At 34.4% G+C, this 23,925-nt stretch overlaps 1 protein-coding gene across 1 annotated transcript; it reads left to right on the plus strand.

Annotated features, from left to right (window-relative positions):
* The first annotated feature begins 267 nt into the window (after nucleotides 1-267).
* On the plus strand, nucleotides 268-23,433 carry LOC117329513 (inorganic pyrophosphatase-like). The gene is made up of 12 exons (XM_033887491.1): nucleotides 268-507; nucleotides 2,713-2,831; nucleotides 10,292-10,411; nucleotides 11,049-11,135; nucleotides 11,573-11,636; nucleotides 15,014-15,076; nucleotides 17,923-17,963; nucleotides 18,925-19,011; nucleotides 19,555-19,640; nucleotides 21,367-21,436; nucleotides 21,658-21,697; nucleotides 22,031-23,433. The coding sequence occupies exons 1-12, from the start codon at nucleotides 294-296 to the stop codon at nucleotides 22,051-22,053; spliced, it is 1,014 nt and encodes a 337-aa protein (XP_033743382.1). The 5' UTR covers nucleotides 268-293; the 3' UTR covers nucleotides 22,054-23,433.
* The last annotated feature ends 492 nt before the right edge of the window (nucleotides 23,434-23,925 follow it).

The following is a 23,925-nucleotide window of genomic DNA, read 5'->3' on the forward strand; positions in this document are numbered from 1 at the left end:
AATCACGGGAATCATTATCTATGTCCAATTGATTATCTAATTTTTAAATGTAACATTTCAAACATATATATATCTTTACTGACCTGTGTATCTAAATACAGGCCTTGGAAGTCTTTGTCAAGGCTCGTCTGAAAACAATATAAAATCACCATATCCTTCTTTATTTCATAAACGAACAACACCGGTCCAACTGGTCCAACCGTTTGGACCAACGGCCCAGGACTGAGGCACTTTATAGTCGAACGCGCCCAACTACCTGTCAGATCCGGAACGTGTATGCGTGCGCACCGCTAATGCCATACCTTTCAATGCAACGTGTGCGAGCAGCGAATCGATTGGTGTCCGTCGTTCTTGGAGGTTGTGTGAAGTCAGCGACTCGCAGTGTGCTCGTGAACCGTCCAATAACTTGTTTATTAAAAAGACATATCCACACAACCAGACTGACCATGTCGTATGCAACTGTCGAGAGGGGATGCCCATACACCATGGATTATCGCATGTTCTTCAGTAAGTTGGAATGAAATTTGGTATGCATGTACTGTTCAGTAGTCATGTACTAGTCTTGATTTATGAGTGAAGTACTGCAGTCGGAATAACCGATGTTAGAGAGGGAACGATAAGAATATTAATAGTGTGATTGCATTGAAATGTATCGGGCTTCTCCAATAAGTACAAACAGTCTAAAATCTGACTGACACATTTTAGAACGGGGCACAGAATAGAAGTAAACAAACACTTCTACTTCTACATGGTACGGGCTAAATTCAACAACTTGAAAGAGAATTCGAATCGTAACCACCTCGTAAATAAATGGAAAAGTAGCTGATTAAATTGTTGAGTCTGGGATAAGTTACAATAGTCCAAATTAGTGGTTAATCCAACCCTGAGGGCCCTATGTAGAGTTCACATGAATATTAATATTAAAGGACAACAGCCATTGAGGATGGAATTGATAACACAACACCTATCCCTCGGACTGCCTGCAGTATTGTAAATAGAGTGTTATGATGACAAAAATGCTGTTTGGCACCGGAATACACTTTTATCACACCATGGAAGTGAACTGTTTGACATACTCTAACAGTCAATTCCAATCTTTTCTTGACATTTTTGAAAGGTTGCAAAAAAAAAAAGGTCTAGAAGCTACACAATTAGTCTTCCAGTCGTCGGTACTTGGATGAAGTCTTTTCTTACACTATATTGACAATCTTGCCTCTGCAATTCAATCCTCAGTCAAGCTATTTTCGGATGACATATCTGAAAATTTCATAAGATCAGGATGCAAATTGTCTCTTATCAGATCTGAACAAAATTGGAAAAAGATTGGAGTGTGTCCTCCAAACAAATGTAACATACTATCTGTAACTAGTAGTAGAACTCCAAAAATCAATTAATATGTACTTCACAGCCACACCCATAAGCATGTAATGTCTGCAAAATATTAAGGCATTAGATGAAGGGCTACCAAGTTTGTTCAATTTAATGACCATGACCTTCCCTCTTCAAAGTTCAAGGCTTGGTATAATAAAATCGCTAATTTTGCTTCTTCTCAATTACCAAAAGTCCCAGGGTCATTATATTGGGCCTGGCAGTAGCATGCTGGGATGAAAGGCTAATAATGTGTGTTCCAAAGAATGACCTTGACCTACCTTCAAGGTCACATGTTTGAGATGTGTTTAATGTTGGTTTAAAAGCAAAACAGCATCGATCAGTATACATATCAAAACTCGGGTGACCGTTTAGGCCCCTGGACCTTTTGTTCTACATTTGATCACTTTATTTAGATACTTATCTCATTAATAGTAATCATACAGTTCATTTCTTACCAATATTATTTATTTCAACAAGTTTTTAATGCACATTTTCTGCACTCACCAGTGTCAAAGCATTCAATGTGATGAATGACGACACAAAATTGGCAGAAGCAGAGCGGATGTGTTTTTAACTTGCTTAAGTAAAGGTTTCAAATAAAAAAATTGCACCTTGTAATTTAATAAATGACTACTAAACTCCATGTCTAAACAATTAGAGATTTTTCTAGGACTTACTGTCATCAATCACAAGGTCTTGGAAGGGAAAAAACGCTGAATTAATAAATATTATCAGTATACATGTGTTTCATATGCATAGCTATATTAAAAAATTATATTCAGGAACGTCTTATTTAAATTTCTTGATGAATAAAACAATTTTACAGAGCAGCTAGACATATATTGGCTTATTACCAACTATTTTGTTACTAGATAAGACATAAGTTCTTAGAACCAGTGTATAGCTCAAGTGCCTTCTTATTTTCTAGGAATGCTGACTAAGTGTGTGTTAAATTCTTCCCTGTATGAGTAATCCGACTTATCAGTCGGGACAGAAAGCTGAGACATTGGCTGATGCAATGTTTTGTATTTTAAACTAATTAAAAAAAGATAGAACTAAGAAGACTCTTTATTGTGGAAACAGGGCCAAGCCACTCCCTAGGTGAAGAATGATGGGACCCAATAGGGAATTCAAGGTTTTTATAAACAGAGGGTCAGACCCCTAGGGAGCAGGATGGCCCTTTCCAAAAACAGAATCTTTACACAATTACAGATTATTTCATCAAAGTACTTTGAAGGAAAACATGTATTTTGGAGAATAAAATTTTCACAAATTGCATTCATTCAGACTCACTTAAACATTACACTGTTTATTACTTGATTTTGTCTCTTTTTTTTCTAGCTAACACTGAAGGAAATGTGATTTCTCCATTCCATGATATTCCTCTGTATGCTTCTGATGACCATTCCATCTGTAATATGATTGTAGAGATTCCTCGATGGTCAAATGCCAAAATGGAAGTAAGTTTGAATTTAATCTCACTTCTTAATAAACCTGCAATGAAAAATATCATGGTGTGTGGAAGCTGCAGAATATTGAAAAAATAAAGAATTATTTTAATAGGCTTATGCAAAGGATATACCAGTAGATACAAAGCCTGAGAAATTAAAGATAAAATGGGGCTGGATGAAACTACAAATGTACTAGCAAAAACTGAACATCTATGGCCTTGTAAAGTGAATATTATCCAAATCCCAAAAGTCCAAATGTAGCCTCAGTGAATCTTGACATGTTTATAATTTGAATCAATATTGTAGAAACTATGATATTTCCACATTTTAAGTTATCCGAGATCAAATGCATAATATGGCTAAACTGTACCATAATAAACTTGTTATGTCATTTTCAGAATTTGAGGTTTATGTGGGAAAAAAAAAGAAAAAAAAAATCCTATTCATACAGTGTGTATGTATGAAGTAAAGACACAAATGTCCAAGTTTCTGTGTTTTCAATGAACTTTTAAGGTCATGATCAGCATTTGCTTTACCAAAATTGTGAATTTCATGACCCTGGGGTCTCATGTTTGCCCCTGGGGAGGGTGTAAACTTAACTATAGTTTATATAGGGAAATTAAATTTTTGACTATAATTTGTTTGATTTCTATTAGAATTCATTCTTACTTGATTAACATTATCAGCATGGGATGACAACTTAATTGCATGCACATGTTGGCCCTGACTGACCCCTTGGACTGATGGGTGGGGCCAAAAAGGATCAATTAAATCAACTGAAAAATTTTGAATCTCAGGTGACTGTTAAGGCCCATTTCTTCTGCTGTAAAAAATGTAAAACTGACCATAATCACAAACAAATTCTGGTTGGTCACCTTTTTATCTTCAGCTGTTTACAGCTGTTAAATACAGAGAAATGTCACTGAAACGAGACATTGATGATTGTGGAAGTTTTAATGTAAGGTGAAGTGTTTGTGACGTGTCAATAATCCCACTCACTTGTACCTTATCACAGCTTTACACATAATGGACAAAGCATTGCATGAATAAACTGGAGTACAATATGTTGCATAAGCCGGTCATCCAAATACTGTAAGACTGGATGAAAACTTTCATTTGAAAATAAAAGGTTATACATATACAGTATGTTCGGATTGCAGACTTGATCAATTTGTCTAGAAGTTCAAGGTGGACATTTTTCAGGGATGAATTCTGACAGGCTAGCAACAATGTAAAGTATTTAGGTTTTTGTGTTGCTTTTCAACATCTGCTATTTTTTTTACCATATTAGGACAAATATAGATATTGAAACATTTTTACAATTAACCATAAATATTGAAACATTGTTACAATTAACCAGAAATATTGAAATATTGTTACAGTTAACCAGAAATAATGTTTTATTACTTGCCTGTAGTCTGTTAAACATGTTTAATGGAAAGAATCCACAATGGCAATGTCACTGAAGCTCAGTACAATATAAATCTTATTTACCAAAGATATTATCGATAACAATAAAATTTTGTTCTAGCATCTACCCCAGTCTCTAAGATACACAGTAGAAATAGTTTTTATGTTCTTGTTTCATTGATATACAGGAACATACTAGTTTGATTACAATATGATATATATTATGGTATCCAAATTTCCAGCATAAGGTCCTGATTTGAGACATCTACAGGTTAATATCTGTTACACAGATAATAATTATGGCTAATTTGCAGGCACCTGATTCCCAAACATCCATTACTCCGGCATTAGTGTGGTATTCATGTCCAAACTTGAACAAATCTGTGGAGTACAGTCACCTGGCCACACTGTGTTGTCCGTGGTGTCAATATTTACATAGCTCACTAAGGATCTGCTGGAATCAATGTATACCAGTAATGGAAATGTAGTTCAAATGATTAACTTAGGACAGATTTCAAATAAATATGTGAAGTTAGATTTATACAACACTCACCTAAGAGTCATAAATTGGAGAGTTGTATATCTATTGTCATGTATAACATAATGAACTCCCTGTCGGTGTGATTAAAGGCTGTAGATGTTTATATAATGCATGATAAATTTAAAGGATTTTTTGTTTATTTTATATTTATATCAAACAATTAAAAGTTAAAATGTTTCAATGTGTTTACAAATTTTGTCCGACCTTATTCTTGATGTATTATACCCAATAACAATACAGGCCTCTGGAGCACACCAGGCACTTTATGTAGTTGTTAACTTACTTGAAAGAAAGTGTAACATTTAGATTGAGTTGGGTAGTGAATAAGTACATTTAAATAAAATTAGTTAACAACTTCATTCTATTTTAGCCACTTGAGAAAACCAAAACATTTACCGTCAGCTAATCTACAAGTTTTTAAAAATTAATACATGTACTACATTGCTAACATCTTACTCTCCAATTCCCACAAACATTTTCACTTCTGTTATAATTTTCAGCATTTCATTTACCTTTGTGAAACAATGGCATATTTACCATAAATCAGTGTTGATAACCTGGATGTTAATTTAAATTTTCAAAATTTTATGACTAAATGAACGACCCAGTAAGTCTGAAACACACTCTGATACACAACATCCCTCATTAAACATAGAAATCATTGAAATCCTGCCAAATTTACTGTAGATATGATAGATACAAGATTTCTTCATAGAAAATCCAGGTAAAATGCTTACCATATTGTGAAAAGTTTGAGCAGATAATGTGAATACGATGGACAGAGTCTGTACAGATAGACTGAAAATTGATTAGTAAATTGATCTGTAAAGGTAAGCCACTGTCACAGATGGGCCATAACAAAATCACTGTCAGGTACATGGTGTTGTATAATTTACTGTACCAAGAGTATAGATTTAACAGGCCATCACTGTAGTGATGAGAAAACTATTCTGCCCATCAGGGAAATGTATTTAATTAACCCCCTCCCCATTAATTAAAGCTTAAGTTTAGTATTAAAGTTTGGTGAGTGCAAAAGTGGGGCCGCGGTGGCCGGGTGGTTTTGGTGTCCCGACACTTTATCACTACTAGCCCTTCACCTCTGGTGGGGCTGTGATGGCTGAGTGGTTAAGGTGTCCCGACACTTTATCACTACTAGCCCTTCACCTCTGGTGGGGCTGCGATGGCTGAGTGGTTAAGGTGTCCCGACACTTTATCACTACTAGCCCTTCACCTCTGGTGGGGCTGTGATGGCTGAGTGGTTAAGGTGTCCCCACACTTTATCACTACTAGCCCTTCACCTCTGGTGGGGCTGCGATGGCTGAGTGGTTAAGGTGTCCCGACACTTTATCACTACTAGCCCTTCACCTCTGGTGGGGCTGTGATGGCTGAGTGGTTAAGGTGTCCCGACACTTTATCAGTACTAGCCCTTCACCTCTGGTGGGGCCGCAGTGGCTTAGTGGTTTTGGTGTCCCGACACTTTATCACTACTAGCCCTTCACCTCTGGGTTGTGAGTTTGAAACCCACGTGGGGCAGTTGCCTGGTACTGACCGTAGGCTGGTGGTTTTTCTCCAGGTTCTCCAGCTTTCCTCCACCTCCAAAACGTGGCACATACTTAAATGACCCTGGCTGTTAAGAGGATGTTGCACAAAATAAACCCAAATCTGCAAAAGTAAAGAAGGCAGCATTTGTGTATCGGGGCTTACTTGTGGATGAATAATCTCTTGTAAATTTTGTGTGTCACAATTTTCCCAATACAAGTTTGCAATTTGAATACTCATTAAAAGTATGAAACATATCTCTTTATGTTGATGAATATATCTTGCAAATAATATGGAATGCCAAAGTGTCAAATGATACATATAATGCTTGAGAGAAGCAGATTTTTTTACCTTAAGGGTAAAAATCCTTTTTGGCATTGTGGTTTTTTTTACCTTTGGTGTAGATAAATATGATCCCGTCTCATAATGGCAAACAAATATTTACCTTGAAGTAAAAACATTTTTGCCATTATGTACATATTGGCAAGATTTTTTTACCTTAGAGTAAATAAATTGTACGTAATGGCAAGTAAAAGTATCTACATTAAGGGAAAAAATGTTTGCCATAATAAATAATGTTTTCTCATATACATGTACATGTATACCCAAAATGTTAATGTGACTGATGTTACTTTCTTACTTAATGGTAGAAGATTTGACCTTATGGGCAATTATTTTGCCATTATGGAAAAACAGCATTTTTATTGCCACTTAAGGTCAATTTATTTAACCAAAAGGGCAAAAGATTTGCCCTTAATGTTAAATCTTACAATACACATTTGGTTAACATTTGTACACACATTAATACACAGATATGGACAGTGTGTAAGTTAACACTTTGTATACACATTAATACACAGATATGGACAGTGTGTTTAGTTAACATTTTGTATACACAGTAATACACAGATATGGACAGTGTGTTTAGTTAACACTTTATATACACATTAATACATAGATATGGACAGTGTGTTTAGTTAACACTTTGTATACACAGTAATACACAGATATGGATAGTGTGTTTAGTTAACACTTTGTATATACATTAATACACAGATATGGACAGTGTGTTTAGTTAACACATCAATACACAGATATGGACAGTGTGTTTAGTTAACACTTTGTATATACAGTAATACACAGATATGGACAGTGTGTTTAGTTAACACTTTGTATACACAGTAATACACAGATATGGACAGTGTGTTTAGTTAACACTTTGTATATACATTAATACACAGATATGGACAGTGTGTTTAGTTAACACATCAATACACAGATATGGACAGTGTGTTTAGTTCACACTTTGTATACACATTAATACACAGATATGGACAGTGTGTTTAGTTCACACATTAATACACAGATATTGACAGTGTGTTTAGTTAACACTTTGTATACACATTAATACACAGATATGGACAGTGTGTTTAGTTAACACATTAATACACAGGTATTGACAGTGTGTTTAGTTAACGTTTTGTATGCACATTAATACACATATATGGACAGTGTGTTTAGTTAACACATCAATACACAGATATGGACAGTGTGTTTAGTTAACACTTTGTATACATATTAATACACAGATATGGACAGTGTGTTTAGTTAACACTTTGTATACACATTAATACACATATATGGACAGTGTGTTTAGTTAACATATTAATACACAGATATGGACAGTGTGTTTAGTTAACACTTTGTATACACATTAATACACAGATATGGATAGTGTGTTTAGTTCACACATTAATACACAGATATGGATAGTGTGTTTAGTTAACACATTAACACACAGATATGGACAGTGTGTTTAGTTAACACTTTGTATACACATTAATACATAGATATGGACAGTGTGTTTAGTTAACACTTTGTATACACATTAATACACAGATATGGACAGTGTGTTTAGTTAACACTTTGTATACACATCTTCATACACAGATATGGACATTGTGTTTAGTTAACACTTTGTGTACACAGTAATACACAGATATGGACAGTGTGTTTAGTTAACACTTTGTATACACATGTTCATACACAGATATGGACAGTGTGTTTAGTTAACACTTTGTGTACACAGTAATACACAGATATGGACAGTGTGTTTAGTTAACACTTTGTATACACATGTTCATACACAGATATGGACAGTGTGTTTAGTTAACACTTTGTGTACACATTAATACACAGATATGGGCAGTGTTTAGTTAACACTTTGTATATACATTATTACACAGATATGGACAGTGTGTTTAGTTAACACATTAACACACAGATATGGACAGTGTGTTTAGTTAACACTTTATATACACATTAATACACAGATATGGACAGTGTGTTTAGTTAACACTTTATATACATATTAATACACAGATATGGACAGTGTGTTTAGTTAACACTTTATATACACATTACTACGCAGATATGGACAGTGTGTTTAGTTAACACTTTGTATACACATGTTCATACACAGATATGGACAGTGTGTTTAGTTAACACTTTGTGTACACAGTAATACACAGATATGGACAGTGTGTTTAGTTAACACTTTGTATACACATGTTCATACACAGATATGGACAGTGTGTTTAGTTAACACTTTGTGTACACATTAATACACAGATATGGGCAGTGTTTAGTTAACACTTTGTATATACATTATTACACAGATATGGACAGTGTGTTTAGTTAACACATTAACACACAGATATGGACAGTGTGTTTAGTTAACATTTTGTATACACATTAATACACAGATATGGACAGTGTGTTTAGTTAACACTTTGTATACACAGTAATACACAGATATGGACAGTGTGTTTAGTTAACACTTTGTATACACAGTAATACACAGATATGGTCCGTGTGTTTAGTTAACACTTTGTATATACATTAATACACAGATATGGACAGTGTGTTTAGTTAACACTTCGTATACACATTAAAACACAGATATGGACAGTGTGTTTAGTTAACACTTTGTATACACAGTAATACACAGATATTGACAGTGTGTTTAGTTAACACTTTGTATACACATTAATACACAGATATGGATAGTGTGTTTAGTTCACACATTAATACACAGATATGGACATTGTGTTTAGTTAACACTTTGTATACACATTAATACACAGATATGGACAGTGTGTTTAGTTAACATTTTGTATACACAATAATACACAGATATGGACAGTGTTTAGTTAACACTTTATATACACATTAATACATAGATATGGACAGTGTGTTTAGTTAACACTTTGTGTACACATTAATACATAGATATGGACAGTGTGTTTAGTTAACACTTTGTGTACACATTAATACACAGATATGGATAGTGTGTTTAGTTCACACATTAATACACAGATATGGACATTGTGTTTAGTTAACACTTTGTATACACATTAATACACAGATATGGACAGTGTGTTTAGTTAACACTTTGTATACACATTAATACACAGATATGGACAGTGTGTTTGATGGACAGTTGCATCCATTCTCCAAACACCATTTTCAACCCTTTGCTGAAACCATATATTTTGTAAATGACTAAAATCTTATAACGATCATAATTTAAAGTCTAAACATATGATAATGTATTAGTTTCGTTTCTTTCCAAGCTTCCTCTTCAATACAAAAATCCTGTTTGAATGATTTATCACCATGACAAAGAAACTGGGGATATAGCTTTAATGAGAATAGCATTATAAATATCGGCCCTGGTTGTTTATTGTAAACATGGTGTTGTCATAAGGTTAATGCTTTTCAGCATCTGTAGCCATATAATTTAATCAATATATCTGCTTTATATTGGTTCCATTCATTTTCAGTAAACAAATCCCAAGAGATAATCATGAATTGATCAATCTCGGATTTAATAAAAGATCAAAACTGATTAATTTTTAACAAAGTCAATGTTTCCTTTAACTTTTAACGAAGTCAATGTTCCCGTTGCTTTTTCCAGATTTGTAAAGAAGAAGTAATGAATCCCATCAAACAGGATGTAAAGAAGGAAAAGCCAAGATTTGTGAAGAATGTTTTCCCTCACCATGGTTACATATGGAACTACGGTGCTATTCCACAGGTATGGTATTTAGATGTCATACAATTATATAATATAGTTTTGACACTGGTAAGAAATACGGCAATAGGCTTATTTGATGCCAAATTGTTTTTCACTATTTTATTTTGTAAACAGCTACTGAAATGTGTATAAATGTTACATTTAATCATATACAAATAAAAAAATAAATGTATCAATATATTATGAATAAATAAGTCACCAGCTAGGTTCCACTTCCAGACATATCTCAGGACCTAAGTCTAAACTTTGAGTCTAAACGTCCCAGGATGATGTATCTATATGTTGAATACATACCTGAGTTTAACAGTATACTAAGAAAGAGTCTTATTTAGTTATTAACACACCCCTCTTTAATACCATTTTTGTATGCAAACAAGAAAATTCATTCATTGAGATATTTAACATTGTGTAAAAACAAGAACTGTACAATTGTATTATGCTTAATATTCCTGTTGCTTTAATCATTTAATTAGGGGTAGATTTACAATTAACTTTGCTTGTTTCTTCTGAAACTTACATTATATCAGACCATGTGTTATTTTGAATGATCATGAATGTGAAAATCTAAATATATACATTCATGATTAGATAGAAAATATCCAATTTTACATTGAGACATTGTATTTGGTTTCCCCAGACCTATGAGGACCCCAATTTGGCTGACCCTAAAACAGGGTGTAAGGGAGATTCTGACCCACTGGATGTGTGCGAGATCGGATATAAGGTATTCACATTATTGATTTCTCTAAAACAAGAAAGGTTCTTTACATACTTGACACAATTGCCCAAAGGGTAGATAATCTACCATGGTAGCATTGATTACTTGTAAGGCAGTATACCCAAATGTACTTAATCTACACTTCACAGTATTATTCTGCCTCATAAAATTTATAACTAGTATGGCATTTATATTAGTTTTCTATTGTTGTGGTGAAGAATGTGATTTTAATGCCAAAAATATCTCTTATATCTGTGAAGATATCACTTGTCAAATATCTATGCTGATCAGCTACTCCTTTGGTAGTTTATATTTGATGCAGAGGATTAAATTATTCATCATCACACTGTTTCATTGTAATGGGATAACTTTGGATCTTAGTGCATCTTATCATTGTCTGTCTGTCCAAAGATTTATGTGTTTTTTATGGTTTACTTACTTAGGTCCATCCTAGGGGAACTGTGATACAAGTGAAAATCCTAGGGACACTTGCTATGATTGATGAAGGTAAGTTCTGACAAGCAGTTCTTCCATGAATACTCTTTCTGAGTAAATTTTCATGAAGGTTAATGGGTCACTTAATCCTGACAGTGGTTGATATCATTCCATTAGGTTAACCCTGACTGTGGTGACTTAATGTCAATGATTAAGGCAAATCCTGTCAGTGTTGATCTCATTCATTAGGTAAATCCTGACAGTGGTTGATCTTATTCATTAAGGTAATTCCTGACAGTGGTTGATCTCATTCATTAAGGTAAATCCTGACAGTGGTTGATCTCATTCATTAGGTAAATCCTGACAGTGGTTGATCTCATTCATTAAGGTAAATCCTGACAGTGGTTGATCTCATTCATTAGGTAAATCCTGACAGTGGTTGATCTCATTCATTAAGGTAAATCCTGACAGTGGTTGATCTCATTCATTAAGGTAATTCCTGACAGTGGTTGATCTCATCATTAAGGTAAGTCCTGACAGTGGTTGATCACATTCATTAGGTAAATCCTGACAGTGGTTGATCTCATTCATTAAGGTAAATCCTGACAGTGGTTGATCTTATCCATTAAGGTAAATCCTGACAGTGGTTGATCTCATTCATTAAGGTAAATCCTGACAGTGGTTGATCTCATCATTAAGGTAAATCCTGACAGTGGTTGATCTCATTCATTAAGGTAATCATGGCAGTGGTTGATCTCATTCATTAAGGTAAATCCTGACAGTGGTTGATCTCATTCATTAAAGTAAATCCTGACAGTGGTTGGTCTCATTCATTAAGGTAAATCCTGACATCATTCATTAAGGTAAGTCCTGACAGTGGTTGATCACATTCATTAAAGTAAATCCTTACTGTGGTTGATCTCATTCATTAAGGTAAATCCTGACAGTGGTGACTCCACATCGATGATTAAGGTAAATCATGGCAGTGGTTGATTTCATTCATGCAAACAAATCCTGAAAATGGTTGCTCTCATTCATGTAGGATTGTACAAAAGACATGCATGACATTTGACATCTGTACCTATCAAAATAAATTTAGAGTTAAGATACATTAGAGCCAAAACCATGCAGAAGCGAGGAAAGAATTTTCATCTCACTGCATGTCATAAGAGATGACTAATTGTGGGACCCCCTTTCCCCCCTGCAGGGTCGGGGGGGGGGGGGGGGGATCTCCTTTGTCTTCTGTTCAGTGGACATCAGAGAGCCCTAGAAGAAAGTCCGCTGTATCCTACTGTATGTTGATCATAGAAGACATAAAAGTGGATTTCCTGAAGAATCGGGGATTTTCTTCTGTGTCGTCTATTTAGGGGACATTGACTAGACCAAAATAGATCTTCTGTCCCTATAGCAACACTTGGGATCTTAAGTCTTTCTTTCCTTACTGCTCTGTCTTTCTCTGCTTTGTTTTCCTACTCTAAGTATCTCCTTGATACCTGTCCTCATATGACCATGGCTGTTGTGGGGACATTAAACCACTTAAAAAACAAACATTAAAGCCAAAATGAATTAAACTGCATCATACAGCTGTTTTGCTCTTCTGGGACACATCAGTGATGTTAGGGACATCATACAGCTGTTTTGCTCTTCTGGGACACATCAGTGATGTTAGGGACATCATACAGCTGTTTTGCTCTTCTGGGACACATCAGTGATGTTGGGGACATCATACAGCTGTTTTGCTCTTCTAGGACACATCAGTGATGCTAGGGACATCATACAGCTGTTTTGCTCTTCTAGGACACATCAGTGATGTTAGGGACATCATACAGCTGTTTTGCTCTTCTGGGACACATCAGTGATGTTAGGGACATCATGCAGCTGATTTGCTCTCCTAGGACTCGTCATTGATGTTAGGGACATCATACAGCTGTTTTGCTCTTCTGGGACACATCAGTGATGTTAGGGACATCATACAGCTGTTTTGCTCTTCTAGGACACATCAGTGATGCTAGGGACATCATACAGCTGTTTTGCTCTTCTAGGACACATCAGTGATGTTAGGGACATCATACAGCTGTTTTGCTCTTCTGGGACACATCAGTGATGTTAGGGACATCATGCAGCTGTTTTGCTCTTCTGGGACACATCAGTGATGTAAGGGACATCATACAGCTCATTTGCTCTTCACATCAGTGATGTTAGGTACATCATACAGCTGTTTTGCTCTTCTAGGACACATCAGTGATGTTAGGGACATCATACAGCTCATTTGCTCTTCTGGGACACATCAGTGATGTAAGGGACATCATACAGCTCATTTGCTCTTCACATCAGTGATGTTAGGTACATCATACAGCTGTTTTGCTCTTCTAGGACACATCAGTGATGTTAGGGACATCATACAGCTCATTTGCTCTTCTGGGACACATCAGTGATGTTAGGGACATCATACAGCTCATTTGCTCTTCTGGGACACATCAGTGATGTTAGATACATCATACAGCTGGTTTGGCCATTCTAGGACACATCAGTGATGTTAGGGACATCATACAGCTCATTTGCTCTCCTAGGACACATCAGTGATGTTAGGGACATCATACAGCTCATTTGCTCTCCTAGGACACATCAGTGATGTAAGGGACATCATACAGCTGATTTGCTCTCCTAGGACTCGTCAGTGATGTTAGGGACATCATACAGCTCATTTGCTCTTCACATCAGTGATGCTAGGTACATCATACAGCTGTTTTGCTCTCCTAGGACTCGTCAGTGATGTAAGGGACATCATACAGCTGTTTTGCTCTCCTAGGACTCGTCAGTGATGTTAGGGACATCATACAGCTGTTTTGCTCTCCTAGGACTCGTCAGTGATGCTAGGGCCTAAGTGTTGATGATAGGACTCAACCAAAAACAAAACTCCAAACAGATCGAAAGAAATGCCAAAATAAGAATTGAGAGGTGAAAACAACCCATTTGAATTCAACATGTTTCATAATTTTCAATATTGCATTTCAAAAGAATAAAAAGTAAACCTTCATCAGACGGTGTGGAACTAAAATTACCTTTCCTCCATGGTCCATTGTTCTTCTGTCCTTCATTCATCTATCAACAATTCTTCTTCTTTTTATCAGAGTATCAGAGAGATGTGTCTAAATGTATGTTAATCCTGAATGGATATGCTATATGTTACATTTTGGGGCTGATCAGAAACAAAAGATATTTTCCTCTTTGTCTCATGTTGTGCATGCTTAATTCCTAGACTGATTAGAAGAACAATTATATCTTATTTTGTCAATACAACTTGACCGTACTTAAAATAATCATTACAGGTAATGAAGAGGAAAGTACAAATTAGTACAGAAAAGTTCAATAGAACCTATAAAGACCATTGATGTTGTTATAGAAATGTGAACACTATAACTTCGAGTGCTCTAATTGTTGTTTTACAGGTGAAACTGATTGGAAAATACTAGCCATAGATGTAAACGATCCACTGGCGGAGAAATTAAACGGTATTTATAAACATTGATTCTTTCTGTCATTGAGTAACTAATATGTAATAAACTCTTACTGTTAATACTGTAATTCTAACGGAAAGTTTAGATGTGGTACTTAATGTATCTTACTATTAGTAGTGTAATTCTAACGGGAAGTTTAGATGCATGGGTCACTAAATGTATCTTACTACTAGTACTGTAATTCTAACAGGAAGTTTAGATGGGGTACTTAATGTATCTTACTATTAGTACTGTAATTCTAAAGGGAAGTTTAGATGCATGGGTCACTAAATGTATCTTACTATTAGTACTGTAATTCTAACAGGATGTTTAGATGCATGGGGTACTAAATGTATCTTACTACTAGTACTGTAATTCTAACAGGAAGTTTAGATGGGGTACTTAATGTATCTTACTATTAGTACTGTAATTCTAACAGGATGTTTAGATGCATGGGTCACTAATTGTATCTTACTATTAGTACTGTAATTCTAACAGGATGTTTAGATGCATGGGGTACTAAATGTATCTTACTACTAGTACTGTAATTCTAACAGGAAGATTAGATGGGGTACTAAATATATCTTACTATAAGTACTGTAATTCTAACGGGAAGTTAAGATGCATAGGGTACTAAATGTATCTTACTACTAGTACTGTAATTCTAACAGGAAGTTTAGATGGGGTACTAATTGTATTTTACTATTAGTACTGTAATTCTAACGGGAAGTTTAGATGTGGTACTAATTGTATCTTACTATTAGTACTGTAATTCTAACAGGATGTTTAGATGGGGTACTAAATGTATCTTACTATTAGTACTGTAATTCTAACAGGAAGTTTAGATGCATGGGTCACTAAATGTATCTTACTACTAGTACTGTAATTCTAACAGGATGTTTAGATGTGGTACTAAATGTATCTTACTATTAGTACTGTAATTCTAACGGGAAGTTTAGATGCATGGGTCACTAAATGTATCTTACTACTAGTACTGTAATTCTAACAGGATGTTTAGATGTGGTACTAAATGTATCTTACTACTAGTACTGTAATTCTAACGGGAAGTTTAGATGGGGTACTAAATGTATCTTACTATTAGTACTGTAATTCTAAAGGGAAGTTTAGATGGGGTACTAAATGTATCTTACTATTAGTACTGTAATTCTAACAGGAAGTTTAGATGGGGTACTAAATGTATCTTACTATTAGTACTGTAATTCTAAAGGGAAGTTTAGATGTGGAACTAAATGTATCTTACTATTAGTACTGTAATTCTAACAGGATGTTTAGATGGGGTACTTAATGTATCTTACAACTAGTACTGTAATTCTAACGGGAAGTTTAGATAGGGTACTAATTGTATCTTACTACTAGTACTGTAATTCTAACAGGATGTTTAGATGGGGTACTAAATATATCTTACTATTAGTACTGTAATTCTAACAGGATGTTTAGATGCATGGGTCACTAATTGTATCTTACTATTAGTACTGTAATTCTAACAGGAAGTTTAGATGCATGGGTCACTAAATGTATCTTACTATAAGTACTGTAATTCTAACAGGAAGTTTAGATGGGGTACTAATTGTATCTTTCTATTAGTACTGTAATTCTAACAGGATGTTTAGATGCATGGGTCACTAATTGTATCTTACTATTAGTACTGTAATTCTAACAGGAAGTTTAGATGCATGGGTCACTAAATGTATCTTACTATTAGTACTGTAATTCTAACGGGAAGTTTAGATGGGGTACTAATTGTATCTTACTATTAGTACTGTAATTCTAACAGGAAGTTTAGATGCATGGGGTACTAAATGTATCTTACTATTAGTACTGTAATTCTAACAGGATGTTTAGATGCATGGGTCACTAAATGTATCTTACTACTAGTACTGTAATTCTAACGGGAAGTTTAGATGCATGGGGTACTAAATATATCTTACTACTAGTACTGTAATTCTAACAGGAAGTTTAGATGTGGTACTAAATATATCTTACTATTAGTACTGTAATTCTAACAGGATGTTTAGATGGGGTACTAAATATATCTTACTATTAGTACTGTAATTCTAACGGGAAGTTTAGATACATGGGTCACTAAATGTATCTTACTATATTAGTACTGTAATTCTAACGGGAAGTTTAGATGGGGTACTTAATATATCTTACTATTAGTACTGTAATTCTAACGGGAAGTTTAGATGCATGGGTCACTAAATGTATCTTACTACTAGTACTGTAATTCTAAAAGGAAGTTTAGATGTGGTACTAAATGTATCTTACTACTAGTACTGTAATTCTAACGGGAAGTTTAGATGCATGTTTCACTAAATGTATCTTACTATTAGTACTGTAATTCTAACGGGAAGTTAAGATGGGTCACTAAATGTATCTTACTATTAGTACTGTAATTCTAACAGGATGTTTAGATGCATGGGGTACTAAATGTATCTTACTATTAGTACTGTAATTCTAACAGGATGTTTAGATGAGGTACTAAATTTTACCGTTTCCACAGCCTTGGGTATTCTACTATAAGGTATAGTCTGTTTCATAAAATATCAGAATAAGGAATCTTAATAAGTGCGCCCCGCCCCCACTCTTACCCGAGCCCTGCGCGCTTAGTAGGTCATATACAGTATGTACATAGAGGCCTTGACCACACGAACTCGAACAGTTAAAAAACTCCAATCACCCTTACTGTTTTAACGATTTCATATACCCCAACACAATATTACCAGAGCTGTCTACGGGCCGTTAAACACAATAAATCAAAACCACCAACCAAACATAAGTGGTAGAATAAATAGACAGTATCTCTTTAATATTGTGTAAACTATATTGTGATTTTGTAGATGTTGAAGATATAGAAAAAGAAATGCCTGGTTTTTTAAAGGTGAGTTTCCAATTTCGGGTTGAAATACACTTGTCATTCTTGTTTTATTTCCAGAGTTAAAATCTGCAGTTATCAATATTATTGCGACTGTAAGAAATTTAACTCATTTGACAATTACTGGTAGATAAATCAAACTTTGTTATCTCAATAACTGTAAGTCTTCTTAACTCAAAGTGAAAATTCAGTTCTGATCGTAACGTTTCTATATAAAATAGACTTGATTTGAAACACTCAGAATACTATGAAGTTCTTGACCCCACTGACTTTGCGATAACAAGGTTTGACTTATTTCCATGTTAAGGTTTACTGTCAAAGGTATTGAAGCTTTAGGGAGAATGTTATTTCCATGTTAACGTATACAGTCAAAGATATTGAAGCTTTAGGGAGATAACCAGGGTCGACTTATTTCCATGTTAACATATACTCTCGAAGGTATTGAAGCTTTAGGGAGAACTTTTCAAAATGTTGGGAAGGAAATCATTGAGGAAGTTAGTGGTCCATTTCATTTGAACCTTCCACAAAAAACACGTTTTGTTTTTGAACATTTGCGAAACTAAGAAAGAATAAACATTTACAGAACTTGGTGACTGATAAAAGTATGACTTTAAAAGTTTACATGTCATCACAGAAGCTTTATCTGTGTGTTTAATACAACTTCAAATATCAGCATTATTTGTCAAAGGTCAAAAGTTCAATGAGAATTCCACCAAAAAAGTACCCTGAGTGCCTTATTGCAACTGTATGAAAAATTTATAAGAATTGCTTCCTTATAAACCTGACTCAGCCTGGAAGTGTTCAACATTATATAAACAGCTATTGTCAGAAATATTGATTAAGTAGCCCAATAAATCAGCTATCAGGGGCAGAAGGTATTGTATGCCTTGCTCACTCGGTCTAGTCTTGAATGAAATATCAAAAATTATCACAATTGCTGAAATATTGCCGAAACATTTTATTACAGGCCACAGTTGAATGGTTCAAAATATACAAGGTACCTGATGGGAAACCTGAAAATAAATTTGCCTTTGATAGTGAAGCAAAAAACAAGGTAAAAAGGAGTGTCTGCGACATTTTAATATTCATTCATGATGTCTCCATTTTAAATGCTTTCAAAATATGTTCTATCGTGAAGAAATAACTGTAACAAAAGTTTTGTCAAATATTTTTGTAGATGTCTTTTGCACCAAATTTTAATGTATTTTGACAGTGTAGTGTTAGAGATTATTTGTGACAGAAGAAAGTTTTATCATGGACAATGGTCATACCATTAAACTATTTTGAAATGTGGCATAGCCTATTTATGACAGGACAATATATTTTTTTTAAATGTGTCGGATAGTGGCAATGTTTGATTTTAAAATAAATTCAATAACATAACATGTACAATTATTTAAAATTTTAATGGTAGGGCTGACTGTCAAAGGATTTTAACTATTTTGCTCAAAATAAAATCTATATATCTATAACTCCTATTTGTCTTGAATATTGAGAGTGATATCAGACCACAGCGAATCTATTTCATTTAGGACAATAACATATTGGAAATTTTAGAGTTATTTCTTCAACTGAGGTGAAATTTTTGCTTTCCCAGGAGTTTGCCTTGAATGTGATTGAGGAGTGTGGTAAGCAGTGGAAAGCCCTCATCAATCAGAGTGTGGACAATGGCGGCATCAAATGGTAACTTGTTAATGGATAATCTCCCTTACTACAGTAACGCCTTAATGGATAATCTCCCTTACAACAGTACCGCCTTAATGGATAATCTACCTTACTAGAGTACTGCCTTAATGGATAATCTCCCTTACAACAGTAACACCTTAATGGATAATCTCCCTTACAACAGTAACGCGTTAATGGATAATTTCCATTACTACAGTAACGCCTTAATGGATAATCTCCCTTACTACAGTAATGCCTTAATGAATAATCTCCCCTACTACAGTAACACCTTATGGATAATCTCCCTTACAACAGTAACGCCTTAATGGATAATCTCCCTTACTACAGTAATGCCTTAATGGATAATCTCCCCTACTACAGTAACGCCTTATGGATAATCTCCCTTACAACAGTAACGCCTTGATGGATAATCTCCCTTACTACAGTACTGCCTTAATGGATAATCCCCCTTACTACAGTACTGCCTTAATAGATAATCTCCCCTACTACAGTAACGCCTTATGGATAATCTCCCTTACAACAGTAACGCCTTGATGGATAATCTCCCTTACTACAGTACTGCCTTAATGGATAATCTCCCCTACTACAGTAACGCCTTATGGATAATCTCCCTTACAACAGTAACGCCTTGATGGATAATCTCCCTTACTACAGTACTGCCTTAATGGATAATCCCCCTTACTACAGTACTGCCTTAATGGATAATCTCCCTTAATACAGTACTGCCTTAATGGATAATCTCCCTTACAACAGTACTGCCTTAATGGATAATCTCCCTTAATACAGTAACGCCTTAATGGATAATCTCCCTTACTACAGTAATGCCTTATGGATAATCTCCCTTACTACAGTAATGCCTTATGGATAATCCCCCTTACTACAGTAACACCTTAATGGATAATCTCCCTTACTAGTGTACTGCCTTAATGGATAATCTCCCTTCCTAGAGTAACGCCTTAATGGATAATCTCCCTTACTACAATAACGCCTTAATGGATAATCTCCCTTACTGCAGTACTGCCCTAATGGATAATCTCCCTTACTACAGTACCGCCTTAATGAATAATCTCCCTTACAACAGTAACACCTTAATGGATAATCTCCCTTACTACAGTAACACCTTAATGGATAATCTCCCTTACAACAGTATCACCTTAATGGATAATCTCCCTTACTACAGTAACGCCTTAATGGATAATCTCCCTTACTAGAGTACTGCCTTAATGGATAATCTCCATTACAACAGTAATGCCTTAATGGATAATCTCCCTTACTACAGTACTGCCTTAAGGATAATCTCCCTTACTACAGTACTGCCTTATGAATAATCTCCCTTACTACAGTAACGTGTTAATGGATAATCTCCCTTACTGCAGTACTGCCTTAATGGATAATCTCCCTTACTACAGTAACGCCTTAATGGATAATCTCCCCTACTACAGTAACGCCTTAATGGATAATCTCCCTTACTACAGTAACGCCTTAATGGATAATCTCCCTTACTACAGTAACGCCTTAATGGATAATCTCCCTTACTACAGTAACGCCTTAATGGATAATCTCCCTTACTACAAAGTCTTGCTCATTCAAAATTATTCATAAGCATTGACAACAATTTTATTGGAATAACAAAGATGAAACTAAAATAAGAAATGCCACTTACTGATATATCTGTATAACTGATGTGACAAATGTTGTGACATACTGGTACCGTGTTTTACAGTGAGAATACTTCTGTGGGAGGAAGCCCGTACTTGATAGAGAACAAGGAGGCCAATCTCAGCAAAGAAAATGTATGTAAATTCTTATTTCTAAAGTAATAATTAGGTATTCCTGTTTGAACACTGTTTTAACAAGAATTTTGCAGACTGGATTAATAAAACAAGAATGGTTTTTTGTTGATTTATGGAGCATTTTGTATGTTTTTGAATTGATAAAAATATTTAATTGAATTTTATATATTATTGATGTTTTGGTATGAATTAATAAATAAAATAAACTGATTTTCCTGCAGCATCCCGAGTTAAAAGAGGCTGCAGAATTAGACCCTGAAGGTAGGTACACTAGTTTGCTATGTTCATCCTATTTTATATGGAATGAATTGAAATTAATTTGAAAGGTTTGTGATCTGGACATTTTCTGGACAGAAAGATAAATTAGAAGTTAGAACTGATTGATTTTGTTGACTAATTGTATTGCATTATTTACTGCTGCCTGAGGAAACAACAACACAATTGATATTCAGACTGATTTGTTTGCTGCATAATGTTTTCTACAATAAAGCTGTTTGTTTTAAACGCTGAATTTTTTTTTAAGTTAATAAGAATTTATACAAAGTATCAGGGTTATGCTTTCATTGATATTAAGATGGTTTAATTTTTTTCCAGTGAACAAATGGTACTACGTATAACTCCTGTGACCAGTAGACTTATCAAGATAACATTCAACACAGATTATGTGCTCAATAAACTAAAGTTAGCTAACATATCTTTTACAACATTCGCTAAAGTGCTCTTTCTGCTATCCTGTATATCTACTAATGTGTCCTGTGTACACTGGTGGGAAACTTACCATAAATTCTACAACCATTTTACTACTGGTACAGAATTCCAGTATGAACAGAGGAATCACAGCTTTATAGTGTTTAATTGCAACATCTAAATTAATTTTATATTGTATAACATAACAAAAGTACATTGTATTACATTGTATTTCATATTTATTGTGATTTTGTTGATTTGACAATGATTGAAGCATTTATTTTGAGATTATGAATATTTTATTGATGTCTTTACATGATCTTTGTCTCAATTTTTTTCTCTCATACTTTAAGATCAAGTTTGTGATTTTTTGAATTACATTGCTTTACTCATAAAGAAATACAAATTATCGGTTCAAAAAGATGCAGTTATGTCCCTTGGACCATTGTTGACCAACCCATTATTGCCAAAGGGTTTATGAGCATTGTTTGTTTATTTGTATTTAGTTTCATTATGATATATCATGACATTTACTTTGTTCAATTTTTTTTCTAAATCAGGAATTCCATTAAATCTCTGTGAGATAGTTATACTCACTAAATCATTCAGTATGTGCATAGAAAATGTTTGTATGAAATCTGTCAATTTTGTATTCAGTGTCACAAACTATTTTACACCATGTATGATGAATGTGTTGTAACATGTGGTTATTTGATCAAACTATCATTAAAGAGTGATGAGAAAAGTACAGCTAACTTCACAATCATTGCTTGGAGATCAGAAATTAAAAAAAGATTTGAACTTGAATCATGTTTTCCAGATTTATTAGAATCCCTAACAATCGTGACAGTTGCATTACTTGTATACTAAACATCAGTGTTCAAAAATCTCTAAATTTGAGGATGGTGGGAAAAAAAACAAAAATAAAACATCTTAGAAAAACTAATTTCTTTGAGGATTGATTATCAGCAGTATTACAGAAAATGTAATAGTTTGGCTTCAGTTATTTTGGGAGCTATATACATACATTTATGTATATAACAGTTATATATAGAACAAGTTAGACACCAGGAAAGACTGATCAGGTAAGACACAAGGAAAGACTGATCAGGTATCTGATAGACTTTAGAATTAACTTTCAGTGTAATTTCTCAGATTAAAATGATATCTAAAATTCTACTGACCACTACACAAACCAGATATATATATACATAGAATGTATATATTATTGTATATTATTGTCTACATAACAAGAAATATATTATTATTCTCATTCCTAAGTCTGGAATGGACAATAAATGTGTAAATCTCCAAATTTGTTGTTATTGGTTTGCAATCCAGTTGACTAACATCTAGGATTTTCTCTGTTTTCTATTTCAATTTACTTTTAACCTAGATGGTCTTTATATTAACCTGTCATGAGGTCAAGTATTGTATCGAGAAGTTAATATCTTTGGTCTAGTATCTTACTTGATACACTACTCATATATTCATCGGCCTTGACTTCTACCCAGAGACTTTTACCATTAAGCTACCTCCTGATTCTGATCGATATAAAGATCATTGACAAAAATAACGAGAGTTGTGGAAATTCATCCATAAGTGTTATGTTCTCAGATTTTTATACCCCTGCAACTAAATTAGGAACTGGATTTGTATTGTGCATCTGTATGGTCCTTGTCAGGATTTTGTCTGGGCAACTCCTTCCGTTCTCATGAAAACTTGCAAAATTTCTGGCTGCTCCATAACTCTTTTTTATTCTTATGATATATGAAAATATTGTCAGCATCAAAACTATTTGT

This window comes from Pecten maximus, chromosome 1 (genome assembly GCF_902652985.1).
Source record: "Pecten maximus chromosome 1, xPecMax1.1, whole genome shotgun sequence".
Lineage (NCBI taxonomy): Eukaryota > Metazoa > Mollusca > Bivalvia > Pectinida > Pectinidae > Pecten > Pecten maximus.